Raw genomic sequence first — 20,718 nt, forward strand, 5'->3', positions numbered from 1 at the left:
TCAGGATGGCTTATTTGGCGAGTGTCTGTATATATATGTCATAGCCTTTCAAATAAACTTTAAGTTGGTAGTATGCGCTTGTCCCTGTCTTCGTGTGTCCCTGTGTAGTTACGCGCTCGTATTTCAAGTATCCAGTGTAACACCTGTAGAACTCTTACCTGTGGGTTCTCGAGGAATCGAGGCTTCGTATTGTGATTGTGGAGCTGGCAGCACTATGCGTGAAGCAAGAAAATTAGGCCCTACAATTTAAATGTAAGGCACTCACGATTTAACCTTTGAGGAACGAGCCGAGTCGGCACCGGAACGTCGTTTTCAATGAATCCCGCATGCTTGGTTGGAGATCTTGAACTGCGGCCTGAACACGCTGAATGCAAGTTTCTTATGTGAATGCAACCACAATTGCTGCTGACTATACGGCCCCCGGGTCCCCTCAAGCTGTTTTCTAAAGCTTTTTGCCTGGTGGAACCCCCAACTTTTCGCGTTGGAAATGAAATTCAAAGAGATTTCATAAACAACGTAAATAACTAGGCCAACCACAGCAGGGGCGTAGCCAGAAATTTTTTTCGGGGGGGGGGGGGGGGTTCAACCATACATTATGGATGTTCGTGCGTGCGTTTGTAGGTGTGCGTGTATATATACACAAGCAAAACTGAAAAATTCCGGGGGGGGGGGGTTGAACCCCCCCCCCCCCCTTGGCTACGCCCCTGAACCACAGACATGCCAATGCTTCCAATCTGCTATGTTTGAGTACTCTACATGCTTCGTGGCTGCACTGCATACTTGTACGACGCTTCCGAAATCAGCATGATTTGTTTCGACAGACGATTCATTTTCAGGGAAACCTATACGTTTTTCTCTTAGCAGGGTCGATTCCGGTTTTCAGGCCCAAGCCTTAATGACTTCCTTTTGTAAGAGGAAACTTGACCTCGGTAGCCCCTACGGCGGAGCGGAAGAAAAATAGTTTTGCTTTGCATCGACCGAGACAATGGTTACGAAACTATATGGTGCCGCTTGTTCCATTTAAATAAAAGCAAGGTTATAATATGTAGAACACCGGGATCAAATTTCGTTTTATTCAGGCCGTCGTGACCCTTACGAAAACTCGCAAAGTGAAAAAAAAAGAAAAAAAAGAAAAAAAAAGGAGAGAAAGAGCATGGCACGAAGGTCATTGCGACACCGCAATAAGACCTATTATCCCACTGAATCAATAGGAATTTTCAAAAGCCCATGAATTGGAGCATGTGTAATTTGCAATATATACAAAAATTACATTTATATTTGGCTTAAATGGTAAATTACTCCTAAGAATCAATAAATTACATTACAAATTAGAGCTGACCGAAAGTAATGACATTACATTACTATTACTTTCGAAAATTAATGTAATTACCTTGAAATTAATAAATTAATAAAATTTCATCAGCCTTGCGTTAACTCATGTGCATTGTATTCACATCACATATATATCGAAATCTCAGATATCTTTGTTACGTCGCAGAAGCAGTTGGAACTCGAATTGAGTATCGGAAAGGTGTCCTGGAGCAAAAGGACAGAGTGTTCTTCGCCATTCTGAAAAGTCGCTTCACTATGGCGACGAGAGAGACTAAATGACTCTCCACTAAAGCCAGGGCCACTCAGGAGACGTTCGGTCACTTTCCCAATGACTAGCGGCTCGTCTTCGGGATGAACTTCGGAGAACACTCGTTCGCTTCCTCCGCGCCCAGGGGCGTAGGCAGAAATTTTTTTCGGGGGCGGGGGGGGGGGGGGGGGGCACCTTTTCGATCTGAAGAGGGGTCCGGGCAGGCAGATGTGGTCGAGCGTCAAAAAATTTTCGGGGGGGGGGGGGGGAGGCTCGTGCCCGGTGTGCCCCCCACCCCCTGGCTACGCCACTGCCCGCACCTCGCCTCTTTGTCGCAATAATCACAACAGTGATGCTGGGCGGGGGTGGGGGGTGGGTGAAAGCAAAAATGCCATTTAGGCTTGAGGAAGGATTTTGCCCCTTTTAACACACAGCAGCATGAAATCGTAAGTAATTATACAATATCAAAATATGTCTTTGAGAATCATTACGATTTGTATTCTAAACAATACGTAAAAGATATTTATGGAAAGGAACGGTATAAATGATTCATTGTAAGAAACTGTTTAATGTTAATGGCAGTAAGTAGCACATCATTTGCCGACCATAGTTAGTACGCGTATGAGGGATTCTCCAGTCATCAGTGGCTTGTGTACTATAGGGGCAGGTGTAGGGTGTTAAACGTGCTAAATCAATCAGTACTTTCTTGATTCCCTCAAAATACTCATATTATTACATGTTCGTGTTTTTAGCCAATCAGCGAGGCTGTACCAGCCCTCTCGGCCAGTCAGAGCGAAAATGAGAATGGTGGATTTTGGCAGTTTACAGAATAAAACGTGTTCGCATTCGCACACGTTGGACATCGTTATGTCACGAACGTACACTTGCGAAGTTTATTTATTTATTTATTTATTTATTTATTTATTTATTTATTTATTTATTTATTTATTTATTTATTTATTTATGTATTTATTTATTTAAACATATATACTGCCAATCCCGAGAAGGGATTATTGCAGGGAGGGCAAAGCTATACAATTCAGAAATACAAAACGGAGAGTAAAATTACATAGGCGGTCTAATTTTCGCGGAATAGTGTGAAAGTGTTACAATGTATTTGTTCTGAAAACAAAAACATGCAACACTATAGGCAGTGAACAATACAACATTGAAAACCAAGATACACAACACACAAGGGGTTTAACATTGTATAATGTATTACAGGGTTCATTTTAATTACATAAGTTACACAGTTTTTACAAAGTAAGAAAATGATTTAAAAGAAGTTAAGGACATGAAGCATTGCGAAGAGAAAGTAAATAAAAAGATAAAAAGTATGTCGAAAGTAATCCCGGCGCTCTGCTTGCAGATGAGTCCGAGCTCCGGCGGATCGCGAAGCACCTCCAGGAGGTCATCGTGAAACTCAACTCGACGCTGGTGACTCTCCTGCGGCAGCGGGACCGGCAGCTGACCCGCAGGGGACACCACTACGACCTCGTCACAGCCGTCCTGCAAGCGGTGTCGCTCAAGAGACGTGAGTGACTCAGCACAAAATTCATATCGCGGTGTTCGAACGCTTTCGTCTGTGTGAAAAAATTTCGGAGGTTCAACTTGATCTTGTCGCTTGAAACGATAACTTAATTTGTTTTTAGAAAGAATAGACGTCTTCATTTTGCGAACGCAGCTTTACAGATGCGTCCTTAGTTCAGAATGACTTGAGCTCGGGCCGCGCCCTTGGTCCTGACCGCTGGCTTGTTCCAGACATTAAAGGGGTTGCCATTCAAGAAGGAATTGTCACGCGCGTTTAATAGACCCTTGCGACGCCAGTGCTAACATTTTAAGTGTTTTTATTCTTATAGCGATTATTACTTTTTAATCAATTGGTAATTCAAATAAAATCAAGTGTTTAAGAACGGCAAAAGCGCCCTGGAGACAACGACACAAAGGCACACACACGCACACACATAGCGCTTCTCAAAAATGGACAACCGACGTGCCCCGATTGCCACCTTGGTAAAAGCAAATGTTTGCTGCAATATACACAGCCCATCAAACCGCGAAAATTTTTATTCTTTATTACTTCATGTAGTTGTCTAATACGCACATTGATATTACTGTCGACGCATCGCCTTTCGTGCGGAGGTGTGGCATTTATTTTCCGATTTTCCGAATTATTTTTAATGTATATATACCAAACGTAACATGTACTTCTTGGTTACTCTGCTTTCATTGTCTGTTTTACTTATGTTAATTGCACACACATTTCTTGAATTATGTTTCTCTCAATCGACTTTTCGAGCACTGGCAGTCATAAAAGACTTGTTTCAGTTATTTCTCTCTCTCTCTCTCTCCCTCTGTTATTTGCGTCTATGAAATTTAGTGAAAAGGTAGCCCGCGTGGGCTATACAAAACACCTCTACAGTAACGAGTTTCTGTCCGAAGGGAATAACTCTAGGAAGTAAGCGCGACTGAGAGTGAGACTGAATCTCGAGAAGGAGATGCGACCGAATCACATATATCTGGACTCGGGATTTGCGCATGCGCTACTGGAGCTACGGAAGTTACGGGAATGGGTTCGTTATTGAGTAAGAGTTCACGAGCGGGAGCGCTCAAACCAACTGTGATTCACGCTTCGGCCTACTGCGGCTTCGAGGCTTAATGAGCTACGAAGAAGTTGGGGTTTCGTTAGCTGTGAGCTCTGAGAAGGGCTGAACCGTCAGGCTCACTTCAAAGCACGTGCCGCTGCGCGTATACCGTATGTAGCAGTACGATATACGTTGTCACACAGTTTATAACGGCTTATATAAGGGGTGTGCTACCGCACGCACCTTTTACGGATTGCGGTGTATGACGAGCAGCACAGAACGACCCCACCATATTGTTCTTATGGTGGAGTCTCCTGGCCCTGCAGTGAATGACTGCTGGCAGTAATAACGCGAAAATTGGAGGACACTTAAGCTTAGCATTTAAGAGAGAGAGAGAAGCAAGGAAAGACAGGTAGGTTAACCAGACGCACGTCCGGTTTGCTACCCTGCACTGGGGGAGAGGGATAAGGGGGAGAGACAGAGGAAGAGAAGAGAAGAGGGATGGACACAATCACGAGCACACTTGGCGGAGTACATCCATCCTACAGGCGGTCGCTCAGACTTGTTGATTTTAGGTATTTCAGTAGCGCTTTAGTTGCCTTCTGCGCTCTCGAAGGACATGTCCATGGTCCTAGTATCTTGTCTGCTGAAAATGGTCTGGAGTACAGTTGGTCCACAAGCATCCAGAGCGGGCGTCGCTGGGCGGTATTACTGGGAATCAATTAGCCGACGGATGCAGCCCCCTCAGCTTACGAGGGAACCAGAGTGGTTCCGATGAAGGACTGATGCGGCAAAACAACTTTATTTGCTTGCTCGAAATCTTGCACGTTTTGGTCGTCTACCAGCTTCGAAAGGTGTCAGCTGTGTAAACTTGATCCTTCGCTCAAGCTACAGATACCATCGCGAATTTACCGCTCCGATGTTGATGCTGCTATGTCGCCTTTGGTTGGGCGTTGCATTCACAAAGGCGTACACGTTTCCATAGGCAGGGTTCGCCTTCGGGGGGGGGGGGGGGGGGGGCGAAGGTTCATCGCAGCGCCCCCCCCCCCCAATCTTATGTGACTAGGGGGGGGGGGTGACCTGTTGGGTTTTTTCGCTCACAACCGTGGCCGCCGACGCCGACATCGCATGTTCTTTGACACTGGCATATCAACGCCGACGTGGTCATAAATAATAGGTCACCGTTCTCGTAATCCTGCCAGTGCTGATCGTAAATTAACACTTGGCGTGACGTATTTTTACGCCTGCTCGCTAATGTGAAATAGCCGATGATATAAGCAGCGATACATTGTCCTATGATAAGTACTGTTGCACGTGCAAATGTTATTTTTATGAGTTGGTACGCATGATATACTTAAAAAGTGGTTAGCCGCCGTCGGCGAGTGTTTAGAAACCCTCCAGTGTAAGTTATTTAAAATGCGTACATGAGCTGGACTGCCATGCATTGTTCAGAACCCACTTATTTCGTGTTCCTCCAGCAGCGTTTGATGTACACACGTGATTAACGAATGTAACGTATTGCAGAGAGTAAATGTTGATTTTTTTTTAACGCGAGAACATGGTAACGTAGGCTGCGCTACGTGTACACTTGTGTCAGCGTGGAGTGAAATATAGTTCGCTGTCGTGGCCATATATACTACATTGCTTCATGCTTGGTTGCGAGAAGAAATATCCGTTTTGGCATAAACTGCTTATCACTGTGTCAAATTTCTCACACGGGGTCTAACACTGCGTGCGCGCCTCGCACAATATTTCGTTGAGCTTGTTGAATGTTGTGGTCGGTTTTGTGTATGTTTCGTATCTGTCGCGCACTGTAGACAACTTCACCCTTCGCCGTATCGCAAAACGCAAAAGTGTGTTTCTCTCTCTCTTTCACAGACGCACGCACGCACGCACGCACGCACGCACGCACGCACGCACGCACGCACGCACGCACACACACACACACACACACACACACACACACACACACACACACACACACACACACACACACACACACACACACACACACACACACACACACACAATGCGCGCGCGCATTTTTTAGCTGCCTATTTCGGTCACGGATTGTTCAAAGTAGACCATTCAGACATCGAGATTAATAGGCTCGCCTCAAGGCAGGACTCTGAATGGTCGGTATATTTTGCTTACCGAGGAAGGGTGGGTACGTCCATTGATCAATATGCAATCTTTCTTGGAAGATGTCTTTTTCGGGTTAAGACATATAGTTAAAGATTCATACGAATGGGAGAACAGCAGCACTTGTGCCATTGAGAAAGGCACTTCACACGTGTCATCTGCAGTAAGAAATATCGACTCCAGTTGTCCGAGGGCTATAGACTATACAGCTCAAGGCAAAGAAGAGCTTCCGTTTTCCATAGCGCCGGTTCGCGAGGTGACAGCGCGCGTCTGTGGCGGTAATGGAAAGGAACGGTTTCTGCGACGTGACTGTCCAGACCAACGGTCCTGCCCGTGCTCCCTGGAGCCATTCACGTGCAAAGTGATATTGACTGCACCGGTAGTTCTTTCTCACTGTGTGTGCACCGTTGTGCTGCCATCGGCGAAGATTATCGCGGACATCGGTCTCTGGGTTCTTTGAATTCAACGTTCTTCATTTCAATTTAAACACCCTAGTTTGTCCACTGTCCTTTAAGAAACTGTTATGTAGCAGGGAGGGCCAGACTTTGTTTTCGTCTTCTCTCGCTCACTCTCTCTTTCTCCAATTGTTACCTGAAGTAAGCGCATCGCATATGCGCGCCACGTTCAGAACCTTGTATAAAATCTCTACTAAACCATATACATTATTACGCACAAGCGTTCTTATCAAATAGCTTCTAACAGCGTAGCTGTTTAAGCTGGCTATTCTACCAATTTACTTCTCATTAGTTATCATCATCATACTATTTACCCACCGTTGATTCACTGATCATTCTCCCAATTTCCTTCTCATTAATTATCTTCATCCTGTTTACCCACCGTTGATTTACTGGCCATTATCCAAATTTCCTTCGCAGTAATTACTAACCTTGGAGCTGGAGAAGCAGCCCCGTTAGCCGCGAACAGAAATTATCATCATCATGAACCGGCACGCACTCTCTTCGTCCTCTTCGTCATCTTCTGCTTCGCTCCCCGAACACGTGCGCGAATTTATCCGGCGTGGGATGCAATAATTCGGATGAGCGAAAGAACGAGTAGTGAGAGAGATAAAAAAAAAGAGAGAGAAAGAAAGTGATAGAAGGAAAGAGAAAGAGAGAAATTCCTTCAGGAAAAAAAATTCTTGGCGAAGCGGCATTCGAACCCGCGTACCGACGATCCGAAGGCTAGCGTTGTCACCACTCGGAGTATACTATACTCGGCACAGCCGTGTATTGTATACTGTTGGAAGGGGGTGGGAAAGGGAAGTGATGGTGATGATGAGGCATGAGGGAAATAATAATAATAATAATAATAATAATAATAATAATAATAATAATAATAATATAATAATAATAATAATAATAATAATAATAATAATAATAATTTTGGGATTTAACGTCCAAAAACTACGATATGATTATGAGAGATGCCGTAGTGGTGGGCTCCGGTATTTTCGACCACCTGGGGTTCTTTAACGTGCACCTGAATCTAAGTATGCGGGCCTCTAGCATTGTCGCCTCCATCGAAAACGCGGCCATGACGACCGTGATTCGATCCCGCGACCTGCGGGTCAGCAGTCGAGCACCACAATCACTACACTACCATGGCGGGTGATGAGAGAAAGGAGAAGGGGAGAGAGTAAAGCATAGCATAGCCTCGTATAGGGTTATAGCAAGGAGGTGGGAAAGGGAAGTGATGATGAGGAAGGCGGAAAGGAGAAGGGAAAAGGGTGAAGCATAGCATATCGATGCATAGTACAGAGAGAAAGAAAGGGAAGAAAGACAGAAAAAGACAAAGACAGAGAAAGAAATGCACACAAGAAAGAGATAGAAAGAACAGAGAGCACCGCAGAAAGGGAAAGAGAGAGAGAGAGAGAGAAGTGGTGCCAAGCCGCACTTTCTTCAGGCTTGGCACCGCTAGTACGAAGCTGCCTTAATTTTCGAAATGCGGAAACATGTTCTAGTTGTACCACTTACTTTAATCCGATATATTAAAGGTATAAAGAAAAGACAACGACGATGGAAGGTAGGGAACAATATAAGAAAGACGAATCAATCAATCAATCAATCAATCAATCAATCAATCAATCAATCAATCAATCAATCAATCAATCAATCAATCAATCAATCAATCAATCAATCAATCAATTCAGGATTTGGGAGGATAACTGGATTTAGACCGAACGACGACAATGTTGAAGTCAGCGGATAGCGCACATAAGCCGGCATCAGCCAAGAGTCGCCATCATATAGTCAAATTTGGCAATAGCAACCCAAAGTTAGCAATCATATAGCCAGCATTATCCAGCAATCGCCGATATAAAGTATCACTTAGCCAATGTTTAATGTAATTTAGCCAACATTAACCACCAACAGCTCACATAAGCCATTAGTTCTAATCACTGTGCTAATCACTGTGCCACGAGGTCTCATCATGTAAGCAGCCAGTGCGTCGCTGATAAGCCAGTGCTAATCAGAGAAGGTTGTGCGCAAATAAACGCGGTGCAGTGCTGCTAATATAAGAGCAAACGCGGTCATTGAAGATAGCGTTCACAAATTCCCGCTCGACTACGCTGAGATATGCTGCCGCATGTAAAAACACTAAAGAGTGCATGTTATTTTTTTTAAAGTCAGCTTCTCCTTTGAAATAGCGTTTAGGAGGCGAAGCACGCTCTCAAGGCATACGTCTCCGGAGGTTTTCGTGTCACTGTTCACGCGGCCCGTGCTAAGCGACGCTCTCTAACCGGCATTCTTAATGCTTTCAGCAGGTGCACGGGGGGTATTTAGCACGCAGATACGTTGAGACGTGACACCTGGTGGCCTTTCACGGCCGCGTGAAAGAAAAACGGCCACCGTCGGCAGATGGCCGTGATGTGAGGGCGACGAGAAGGCATGCAGAGAGAGAGAGAGAGAGAGAGAAAACGACGCAGATTGGTATTTTTCTTTGCGGTCACAAAAGGGAGCTGTCTTTCCATTGTCGGAGAAACGTGGCGGGCGCCCCTTCGTTCGTGGGGCGTGCCTAATTAGGAATAGCGTCTCGCTAAGCGGGTGCGAGAGATGAAAAACATCTCTCTTTGATGTCTCGCGAACGGGGTCTGCCTTTGACGGTGGCCTTTGTTCGCGCGCAGCCCGATGACATGGCGGCGGGCGCCCACAAGGGTTGATCTAGGCTCAGTTTCCGGGAAGCACCCGACAGAGAAATGAGGAATAAAAGATCAACTAACGAAGGTGACAATAAAAAAAATAAGAGCGCCAGAGAGCTAGTAAAAAAATGAAAGATGAGGCATGATTTGTTTTCCTAAATCGGATGACCGTGATTTTCTGGTAATCAGCTACAGATAATTATGTCAGAACTTCTTTTAAGTAATAAATAAATGAACGTATTGTACTTAACATTTCAATGCCACACTCTGTCTATAACAGACAGACAGACAGACAGACAGACAGACAGACAGACAGACAGACAGACAGACAGACAGACAGACAGACAGACAGACAGACAGACAGACAGACAGACAGATAGATAGATAGATAGATAGATAGATAGATAGATAGATAGATAGATAGATAGATAGATAGATAGATAGATAGATAGATAGATAGATAGATAGATAGATAGACAGAAGACAGACAGACAGACAGACAGACAGACAGACAGACAGACAGACAGACAGACAAACAGATAGATAGATAGATAGATAGATAGATAGATAGATAGATAGATAGATAGATAGATAGATAGATAGATAGATAGATAGATAGATAGATAGATGGATAGATAGATAGATGGATAGATAGATAGATAGATAGATAGATAGATAGATAGATAGATAGATAGATAGATAGATAGATAGATAGATAGATAGATAGATAGATAGATAGATAGATAGATAGATAGATAGATAGATAGATAGATAGATAGATAGATAGATAGATAGATAGATAGATAGATAGATAGATAGACAGACAGACAGACAGACAGACAGACAGACAGACAGATAGATAGATAGATAGATAGATAGATAGACAGATAGATAGATAGATAGATAGATAGATAGATAGATAGATAGATAGATAGATAGATAGATAGATAGATAGATAGATAGATAGATAGATAGATAGATAGATAGATAGATAGATAGATAGATAGATAGATAGATAGATAGATAGATAGATAGATAGATAGATAGATAGATAGATAGATAGATAGATAGATATTCCTCCGCATCTCATTTCTATAGGCGCTCAGTGATCATGGGGATTGATATTATTGGTTGAATTCGTGATGTAGATGGGGTTAGGTCTCGAGAGTTTATTCCTGGTTAAATTGGATCGTCTCAGTTCTTGAAACGTGTGCCTAAAGTTTGGTAAACTAGCATTTTTATAGAACGTGGCTCAACCTAGACGGCCGCCGAGGCCATAGCCCCATATCTAGAGCGCTTGCTTTGTGATCGCAAGGACATTATTATTTGGCTCGCTTGTGGTTGTCTTGAAAAATGGACATGTGGAATAGCTACATAGGCGCTAAGATGCCGTTGCTGGAAGACCAGGTAGTGTTCTATCGCCTGACGGTTGGAAGGGGAGGGGGTGGAAATATGGACATACCATCGAAGATGGAAACGCACGTATCAATAGTAAGATGGCAAGTTGTACCAGTTAGTTTACGTTCATGTTTGAAATTCTGGTTGAAGCGCATCGAAAAACACAGACTAGAAGAAGCAGACAGGGCAGCGTTTAGACTCACAACTGAAGCTTTACTATTAAGAAAAAAGTGTATAAAGCCGATACATGGTTCCTCGCGCATGCGTAACAGAGCAGGGAGCAACAAAAAAAACACTCGTCTTCATCTTCGCAGTGTAGCGGTTTAAGTAAAAATATGGCTTATACATCGTTGTATAGTATACTTCGTTAGTGATATGTACAGATAGTTTGAGAAGAGTAATTTTTGTTGTAATCAATAAAACAATTTCGAGCTCAACTACCACAATCCTGTTTACGCCCCTGCCTACCCAATCGTGATATAGCACTTCCCAAATATTTTCTGTTTTTAGTTTTGCCTGTGTTTCGAAACTATTAATGGGATAGATTAACTTGACGACACGACACTTGAGCACCGCGCGTGCAGTGCTCATGAGTGCTCTGTGAATTCACGCTTACGCACAACGAGTACAGGCGTCGCGCCATTTAACACGTCACCGCGTGCGACAGCTTTGCGTTCCAGTACATTGACACGAAAGACGAAAGGGTAAATGACCTCACATCGCATTGCCGCACGGCGTTCCGGCCTCCGATGGATGGCGGTACCAGGTTCGAAACGCCGCGCGCGCTGCACGCAAGAAACTCTGCAACGTAAAAGTTGTTGCTTGCATGAAACGTGACTCACAAATGAGATACACAGTTGCCTTGTTAGTGTTTGTTGTTTGGCCGTGACATGTTCCTGTCTTTCTTTTTCCTCACCGAGTCACGCATGAGTTTCTGCAGAAGACGCCGTTACAAAAGAGCTCATCTGATGAATACGTTGTGAAAAACAACAACAACAACAACAACAACAAACAGGCAAACAGTCGTAAGGCAGGCAGACACTGAACAAACCGCATCTGCGAGTTCATATCGCTGGAGTCGAAATAAGAAAGACTGAAAAAGGAAGGGAGACGGCACGGAATTTACCAGACTTCTTCGGTCTCGCGTGTCTGGCTTCCACTTTAGCCCCGAAAATCGTTGCACGACTTTCTCAGCTGGTCGGAGCTTTCTCGATCAATCTTGTTTCTGGATAAGAAGAAGGAAAAAGTTGGGGAGGGGGAGAGGCGCACTGAAAATGAAGCTTGAAGAAGCGAGAAACTGAGGGGCCATATGGAAAGAGAAGGTACAGGACTGTTGTGGAGGGAGGGCGAGTGTTGTGACGAGAAAGAAGGGGGGAGGAGGGGGAGGGTAAGAGTTGTGCGCTGCTTCTAGAGGAACGAAAAAAGGTCGATACGACGTCGTCGTCGTCAGCCAGCGGAAGTGACGCCGTGACGCTTCCGGAAGCAGCGGGTGCCCGCCGTCGTTGTCGCCTCCGTCGCCGTCGCCTGTGGAGCAGCGCCCTGTGCGGCGGCTTTCTCGCAGGGTCTCGCTGACCACCGGGCGTGCCGCCGTACAGGAGGGGCCAACACCCCCTTCGCGGCTCGCACCGAAGTACCGCCGCTGCTCGCTTCTCTCCATGTGGACGCGGCGGCAGCGTCGCCGACGAAGCTCAGAGACTCGTACTCGCCGCTAGGCCTACTCGGAGGCTCCTTCAAGATCGCCCGCCGAAAGTGTCCTCTGTTCTCTTTCGGCTCCGGGAACAGCGAGAGAAGAAGTTCGGTGTTTCGCGCTCCAGTCGAGAGCTCCGGCTTACGGAAGAGTGCGAGTCCCTCCTATGTTCGACGATATAGTCTGGCCGATATCGTTGGCACCGATGGGCTGAAGGCGCCTCCGGCTCGGAGGTGGGGTCATCAGCGGGCGCGGCAGTGGTGTTTTGGTGGGCAGTGCGGGAGGTGGCGGCGGTTGACCAGCTGAGGCCTCCGTAGCAGCTGTTCCGGACCGTCGGCCGCCTGCTGAGGAAAGGGAAACAAGCCAGCGTCGGATCTTACCGCATCGACGATGAGCGGATTCTTAATGTCGGCGCTAAAGAGCGTCTGCAAGAAGACTCCGTCCAGCAGATCTTCTGGCGGTGAGTGTTTTAGTTTCTGTGATTGCTGGAATGGTGGTCGGGAGACGAAACAACTCATAAAAACTTTTCGTGAAGGAGAGAATGAGACTGCATGGGAGGAAGGGGTGTATGGCTGGTCGCGTGTCTGCACGCGTGGTTTTTGTTTGTGAAAGTGGAGGCGACCAAAGGGCGTTACTATTGGTTACGCGCATTATGTTGAGTAGTATGGGGATAAATAAACTTTTGTCTGGGACTACGTACACCGTCTTTCTACTGGACTTGGCTCGGCAGCTGTCGTGGGCTGCGCAGTAGTTGTTTTGCATTTGCTGTTGACGAAAGCAGAAAAAAAAACGGCAGATTCCACGCGCTGTGGGAATCGTTTCATGCGAAGCAGTCATTGATTACTTTTATGCTGTATTTTATGGCTTTGAGCCAAGCGTTACGAGGTGTTTTACGTGTTTTTGTAAGTGTAGCAGCTGTGTGCACATCGTGGGCTTATCAGGCACGTCGACAACACTGGCGTTTAAAGGGTAACTTATGGTGCGACGTAACGTCAGCCCTCACGTTAGAGTACATATCGTATTATCGAAACTAAGTGCACTTTGTGGTGCAGTCATGTGAATATCATACGTAACTTTCGTTAATGTATTCTCCGGAGTCGAGCAATGCTACAATATAGCTCGCTGAATCATAGGAATACAAGTGTAATATTTATTAGTTAGACTGCTATAAAAGCGGAGCCAGCACTGGAATCACAGATGTTAATCGATATGACGCCTGTATCGTAGGAGTACGTATGTAGCGTTTATTGCTTTCTTGTAACATTAGATAGCCAGAACCACAACCACAATTGACGCTGCACCGACATTACGCCTGCACAACGTCTTTTTCCAAAGTAATTTCGATGCGTGGTGTGGATCTGTGGTAGACCACCTGACTGTCACGCAGAATGCTTGGGTTCGATTCCTGCTGAGATCCCAATTTTTATCCTTTATATTCGTCGGGTCAACGCTGCCGATGTCGGTTTTTCTTCTCACTCTTGCATTTAAATTATCAATCTCCATTCTCGCGTTGCTGGGAAGATATAAACTGTCAATCACCTGTGGCGCACACCCGTATACCACGGCCCGTGGTGTTCGGGTATGTGCCACACGTGTCTGGAGGAAAGGGTTTGACGACGTACGCAACAGGATTTTCACGTTATCCATGGATGTCATGACTAGACAGTCATATTCGTCAAATCCTCTTACCTTCCCATGCCAATTTTGGTCTACACCAAGTTAAGTAAGCGATCAGGAGCGCACCCAGACCTAGGCGGCTTGATAGATAGATAGATAAATAGATACGTAGATGGAAAAACGCTCAAAGTGCTAAAGGTTCGCTAAGAAATGCTTCGCATTTAAGGCATGTCTTAAAAAAAAAGAATGGGAGACGATTCAAGAAGCAATAATTTGGGCTTTGTATGCCTAGGTATTATTTGGTGACGCAGGCAGTCATGTACATCGTGATAGAAGGTGAACAACCTGCGGAGCTCCTCGTAATGTTTGTAAGTTTACGCGTCTATAAGAAGTTCACGTACTTCGCGTTTAGCTTGGCAACAGTTTTGCTTCGCAAAGCACTGTTTTGCTGTTTGCGTAATGTGTCTGCACATTTCATCGGGCAACCTAGAATCCGCTGCTAAGCTCAAAGACGCGGGTGCGATTCCCGACGACGCCAACGGCATTTCGGTGGGGTCGAAATGCAAGAACAGCCGCGTAATAAAGTTTAGGTGCACGTTAAGGAACCCCGTTGTGCCAAAATGAATCCGGATCCGAGTCTCCTACTACGGCGTGGGCCTTATAAGCACATAGTGGTTTTCGCAGGCAAAATCGCGTAATTTAATTTTTAACGAACCTGACCTTAAGTATCGCGCACATGAGTTCGTTCGCAAACTTATCTTTAGCATAAGCGAAATAACAACAACAGACTCCCTTGTCTTACACACGGAGCCAAACGAAATCTTTATTTCTCTGCGACACGCAATATGATCGACCGTCTATAAATGCGTGCTATTTACATAATTTGATGCCACGCTTCTGAAGACCAAGTTTAAAGCAAGTGGAAGTGTTAGAATGAATTATTGTATTTTCAAGCAATTATTTGTAATTACATCGTAGATTATTGTCTAATTGTTGTAAAGTCATGTCATATTTCTTCATAAACTAAATTCAACGGCCCATTTACATTGCATGCACTAGTTATCATCTAGCAGCGAGAATTCCTAAAAAGGTATCTTTTTTTAAATCCCTGCCAACCTGTCCCACGTCCAACATATCGTTAGAGACGGTACTGCCTTCACCAACGCGATCGTGGGTACCAAAATATTTCAACAAGAAGTCATATAAAAGAACTTTAGGCAACAAGAACGCTTAATTTACCATTGCCTCGGTGTTTACGGTCTAATCCTTGCCAATAGCGCGCAAAAATGGCAAAAGTGATTCGCCCCGCAAAGAGTTATGGGATGAGGTTTTATTATGGGGATGATCTGGCGATCTCGCTCACGACGATACGTAATGTTTACTTCCTGACACGTTTGCTGAAGAGAGACTCACAGTGAGTCTCCGAACGCTATCAAACATCGTCTCTGAATGTGGCTGGAGGACGACTCACAATGTTTTCGGCGAAGCCGTCCTCCTTGCGTCTGTCATCTTGTTTCCCGCGCGCCGCGCAAATTTTCGGCATCGCGCGACCCCGATGATGCGGTTAGTAACAAGAAACCGTTGCATCGGTTTAACAGTTCGCGCGCAGGCACTGTTCAGAACTTCGCTAAAACGGATGCTTGGGCGAGTTGGTTCAGCGCAAGAACAGCGCAATAAAAGATAGAACACACACAGTATCTGTGCGTCTTTCGGCGTGTTCTGCCTTCTTTCGCGCTGTTTTATCTTTACTAAACTGTTCAGAAGCTTTCTGTGCTGGTAAATGCATAGAAACAACTACAACAGCGAACGCCGTAGTATGTATGTGCGCCTTCGGCGACACTGCGCCGGACATTGATGGGCTGGAGAAGCGGGTATCATCCCTGTTCGTGCATATCAACTGATTGATTTGGTTTGATTGGTAGGGTAAATGATTGGGCTCAACGTTAGTTGAACAGGTGGTGCGTGAGGCCAATGAGTACTGAACACTGGACGGGTTGGCGTTCCGTAATGAAGCTGGAAAGCGCGAGGGACAATAGAACAGAGGCGAGAGTAGACGGCACCGCGAAAGGTGAAGCGTTAAAATACCCACAAAACAACATGTTGGGCAAATTTGTTCCTAGCTTCCACATTTACAGCGCGAGACCACACCACTGCTCGTCCGCGCATGTTTCTTGTGCGTTTTTTTCAGGCCACCAGTGGGTATAAAAGGCTTGCTGGTTTCAATACAATTACAGTTGTCAGTCAGCGCTCCGTGTGTCTTGTGTGCCTTCTTCTCTGAGTTGTCGTCTGGTGCTGTAAATATAGACGTTAGAATATCACAAGAAAAAAGCTAAGGAAGAAAACAAGCTAAAGTTAGCAGCGAAATGTACGACTTCTGACTCATGCAGCAAAGCAGGAGGCCTCGCAACTCGGATACATACGAGCTAAATACACATAAGTACACAACACACATACACTAGACAAAAACAAAGAGAAAAAAAAAGATGCACAGAGTCCCTTATGCATTCGGCTAAGACAACTCGAAGGGGAAGCCATTTTTTTTTCTCAATCGATGTACTAATCCTTCTTGATGTACTGAAGAGAGCCAAATCCATAAACCGAAACTTGGCTAAATTTCATGGGAACGTAAAGCGCGCCAAAGTGTCTTTCACATTTATAATGTTCGTACTCAAAATGGGACAGTTCCTGATTGTAACGCGGACTCAAAAAACCAGTTTTGAATCGAAAATGAGCCAAATGCTACATGCATCTGTTTGAATCAAACTGAGCCAGATCCATTAAACCAGCGCTGCGTCAACAGTCGTGACCGAAACAACCAACGTGGTCTCATTCACTCTGTTTCATTTGCAATGTTGTATGCGTTACCGAAAAAAAAGTAACTGAATACGTTAATGGTTACGCTAACAAAAAAGGAACGCGTTACCGCCCTACGTTACCTACAAAAAAAAAGGTAACGCGTTACCGTTACCGAAAAAAAGTAACGCACGTTACTTCTGCCGTTACTCCAGGGCCAGAAATTTGAATCAGTGCACCCTCGCTACAGGAAGGATAGCTGTGCGATAGCTCTGGGAATGTGGCGCTTACGAGACGAAGGAGTTTTGTGTAAGACTCCCGGAATAATTGGAATAGAAAGTAACGAGTAACGTGACACCTCACGTTACCGAAGAATGTTAACGTAAGCACGTTACTCGCTACAGTTACGAAATGGTAACGAGTACGTTACTAAATTACGAAAAAAAGTAACGCGTTACCGGTAACGGCGTTACTTTTAACGCGCTCCCGCCAACGCTGAATCATTTGTGACCTAGTTGCTTTGCTATCGTGCTTTCGCTTCAGTCACTTTTTCTTGGGCGAGTTGGTATACTTACTGAAGGACATGATATTGCAGGGCAAAACTCGAACAGAAAGAGTACTTCTAGGTGCTTCTTCGTGTTTGTTTTCGAGTTTGGAGCTGCAGTATCGCGCCTTTCTTTCGCTCCAAGACGGTATATTTCAAATGGAATTGACAACGGGAGTGAAGGTATTGGGCACCGATCTATTTATTGAAGAAGTGAGCTGAAGCGTTTTTCTTGAGGCCTTCAATAGATGCCCAAAACAAGAAAACGCTGCCGACAATACAGACCGGTGCGCCTGTTTCCAGAAAGGACCACTCGCTCTTCAAGTCTAGTCATCGCCATTACACTTATGAAAGAAAGGACGAAAGCAGAAGATGGCGTTAATTTTGTCGCAAAATATTGCTCGGTCGTTCATTCGCTGCCATTTAGTCTTCCTTTGAGTAGCCAATTAAAGCCGAAATGAAATGTTCGAATCTATAAGAACCAAATCCAAATTTTTCTCCTGAATACCGACGATAGTGAGCTGTATAGATTTTAGCCGCAATTCAGGTTTGAAGTATTTTGGTGATGGGAGCACACTGGCAAATAAATTGTTGTAGCAGGCCCGACGATGTTGTCAGTACCAAACAGCTGCGTTTTTCTCTGTTTCACTTAAAGGGACACTAAAGAGAAACAATGAATTGGTTTAGATTGATAAAATGTGCTCGGAGAACTCTTGTGTAGTTTATTTCACCACCATAGGTTTATTATTAGAGGAGAAAACCAAGTTCAAAGTTTCATTTTTAAATTTCGCGCCGAACTTTGTAATTCGTGACGTAAAAAAATTCCAAGAGCATTTAACGTATTTCGGCGCCACTGGCTCAACGAAATTTCGACAAACTCGTTATGTCAAGTCTCTGGCCCCCTCAGAGGACAATGTACTTCGATTTAACCGATTAGGAACTACGTAGGCCCTAGCAGGCGCCGTCAAAAATATGTGACGTCACGGCAAATGGTGCGGGAATTTCAAGGTGGCGTCGCCACCTGTATTTTCTTTTTGCGCGTTTTCTTGCTTATTAAGCGTCTTCTTGCAGCAAGCGTGGTGTTTTTGGTATCGTGGAAGACTACTTTACTAATGCGATAAAAATCGTTTTGCTCTTTAGTGTCCCTTTAAAGCGGACTTGGCTCATAAAAAAACGCCGAATATTACAATACAAGAGCAGTTATCTGGCAGGCATGCGCTTACGCTTTTCCTTTATGCCTTGCGACTTATACGACATAAATTAATAATGCGCACCGCTGGTACAGCCAATTGGAGGGTGGCCGAAATCTTTGTAGGTGCCTTCGATCCACCGTGGGCTCCGTGTTGAAACGATTTCATCTTTTATGCGGTCGAAAGTCGTTTTCATCGTCACACGCTCGCATGCACGAACTGAGGGCGTATAAAAATCGATCATATGTCGTTAGCGGGGAACATGATTCTCAACGTCGGAATTTAAATTTGACGTTACAGCCCTCGAACTCAAATAAGAGCAATTAGGGATAACGCTCTCTTTCTTGCTAAGTATCTTATGGCAACCTGCCAGCGAATTACGCTCAGGCTTTAGCTTTACCGTTTCTTAGACTAGTTGCGTAATGATTTTTTTTACTGGCACAAACAATGAGTGACACACTTGCTCCTCTTCCAAGCACTTACTTTAGGTTTTCTGAATACTCAGAAAATTCGTTAAAAAAATAAAACTGGTACGATATGGATGGTTCTGGTTGAGGTTATCAGTTATATTGGACACATATGAGATCGGAGGATAACATTACTTGAGACTAGGGCCAATTAACTCTCAGAAGAATTAATTAAAATTAATTCAGTGAGCTCAATTGAAAGAGAAGACGTTTTTGCTGTGAGCAGTTGGGATTGTTGCGCCACCTGGTGGAGCGGCTCTCAACCGCGCGCTTATTTTTACGTGGCCTCCGAGATCCGCTTCGGCTGTGTGACGAAAGACAATGCTAGCCTAAGGAATACAACAGGGCACACGACTGTCGACGCGCGAGTGCCACCGCCAGATACCCAAGCCGAGAATGAGGGTCGCCGCCAGATATTGTTATGCTTTGAGGCCTGTTCCTTTAACTCTAGAAGTCTGCCGGAAAGCCTTCCAGCAATGTCGGCACGCGTAGAGCGTTGCAGTCATCCGATGAAGTAGTGGGACCCACTGAGACTACAGATGAGTTCCGACCACGCTGCACGCACGACTTGTTGCTTAAAGTTGATTGAGATGACGCGAAGGGAACAAAAACTAGAACAACTACAACAACGTTGAAGTTGCTTTTTTTTTCTTTCTTTTTTTTACAGCCTAGCTGTATATGATTAAGGTTCCGTGCAGGGGCGTAGCCAAGGGGGGGGGGGGTTGGGGGGGTTCAAACCCCCCCGAAATTTTTCACTTTTGCATGTGTATATATACGCGCACACATACAAACGCACGCACGAACACACATAAAGTATGGTTGAACCCCCCCCCCCCCCCCCCCGAAAAAAATTTCTGGCTACGCCCCTGGTTCCGTGTGTTTTTCCTGGGTGTCAACAGATACGCATGTACCACACAAATTGGGCAAGCTCGACCAGTCACCACCGTTCCACTAAAACTGAAGAAGGAAAGCTACGGGTGACAATCACCAATTAAGATCGTACACGAAACCCTAAACGCATGCGGCAAGGCAAACAAGATGACGAATGTCGCGGCAAAAGGACACACGCTGCTCAAATGTAAAAGTTTAAAGGAGCATACGATAAGTTCAAAAGGGCCTTTCTGAACAGACATTTAATTGCGTGTTGTGTGATTGACTAAGGTTCGAAATTCTGCGTCATCTCTGTGTAATCCGCTAAACAGCCTCGCTGGTCATCCTCTTTCACAGTGGAAGGACTTCTCAGTTTTTTTGCTATCATTCTCTACGTTGTTCTTTCGTACAGCTTGATTTCGTTCGCTTGTTTTCTTTTGCCAGAGAAACCATGTTCCTAGACGACGTTCCTGAAGGGAAATAAACCTTACTCTGTTATTGTTCGTACGAAAGCGTGGCCTGCGGCGAGCGAAACTCGTTTCAAAAATGTTTCGTCTTCTCCGTATTACAGAGTAGAAAGCTGTAGTAAATAGCTTTCTCCGAGCTTAAAGAGTGGCGGTTGATAGACGCATATTTTCTGCGCGTGCTTGATCCGCTGTAAATGAAATTCTCAAGCGGGGCGTAAGAACCCGCGCATGCGCTACGCA

General features: G+C 45.0%; 1 protein-coding gene across 1 annotated transcript in view; it reads left to right on the forward strand.

The window, feature by feature from the left end:
* Positions 1-20,718, forward strand: part of LOC119397585 (uncharacterized) — a 191,153-nt gene that overhangs the window by 48,610 nt on the left and 121,825 nt on the right. Inside the window, exon 3 of the mRNA XM_037665010.2 lies at positions 2,949-3,113. Within this exon, the coding sequence (XP_037520938.1) occupies positions 2,949-3,113 (165 nt within the window). The remainder of the gene's footprint in view (positions 1-2,948; positions 3,114-20,718) is intronic.

The sequence above is a fragment of the Rhipicephalus sanguineus genome, chromosome 6, assembly GCF_013339695.2.
Source record: "Rhipicephalus sanguineus isolate Rsan-2018 chromosome 6, BIME_Rsan_1.4, whole genome shotgun sequence".
Classification (NCBI taxonomy): domain Eukaryota; kingdom Metazoa; phylum Arthropoda; class Arachnida; order Ixodida; family Ixodidae; genus Rhipicephalus; species Rhipicephalus sanguineus.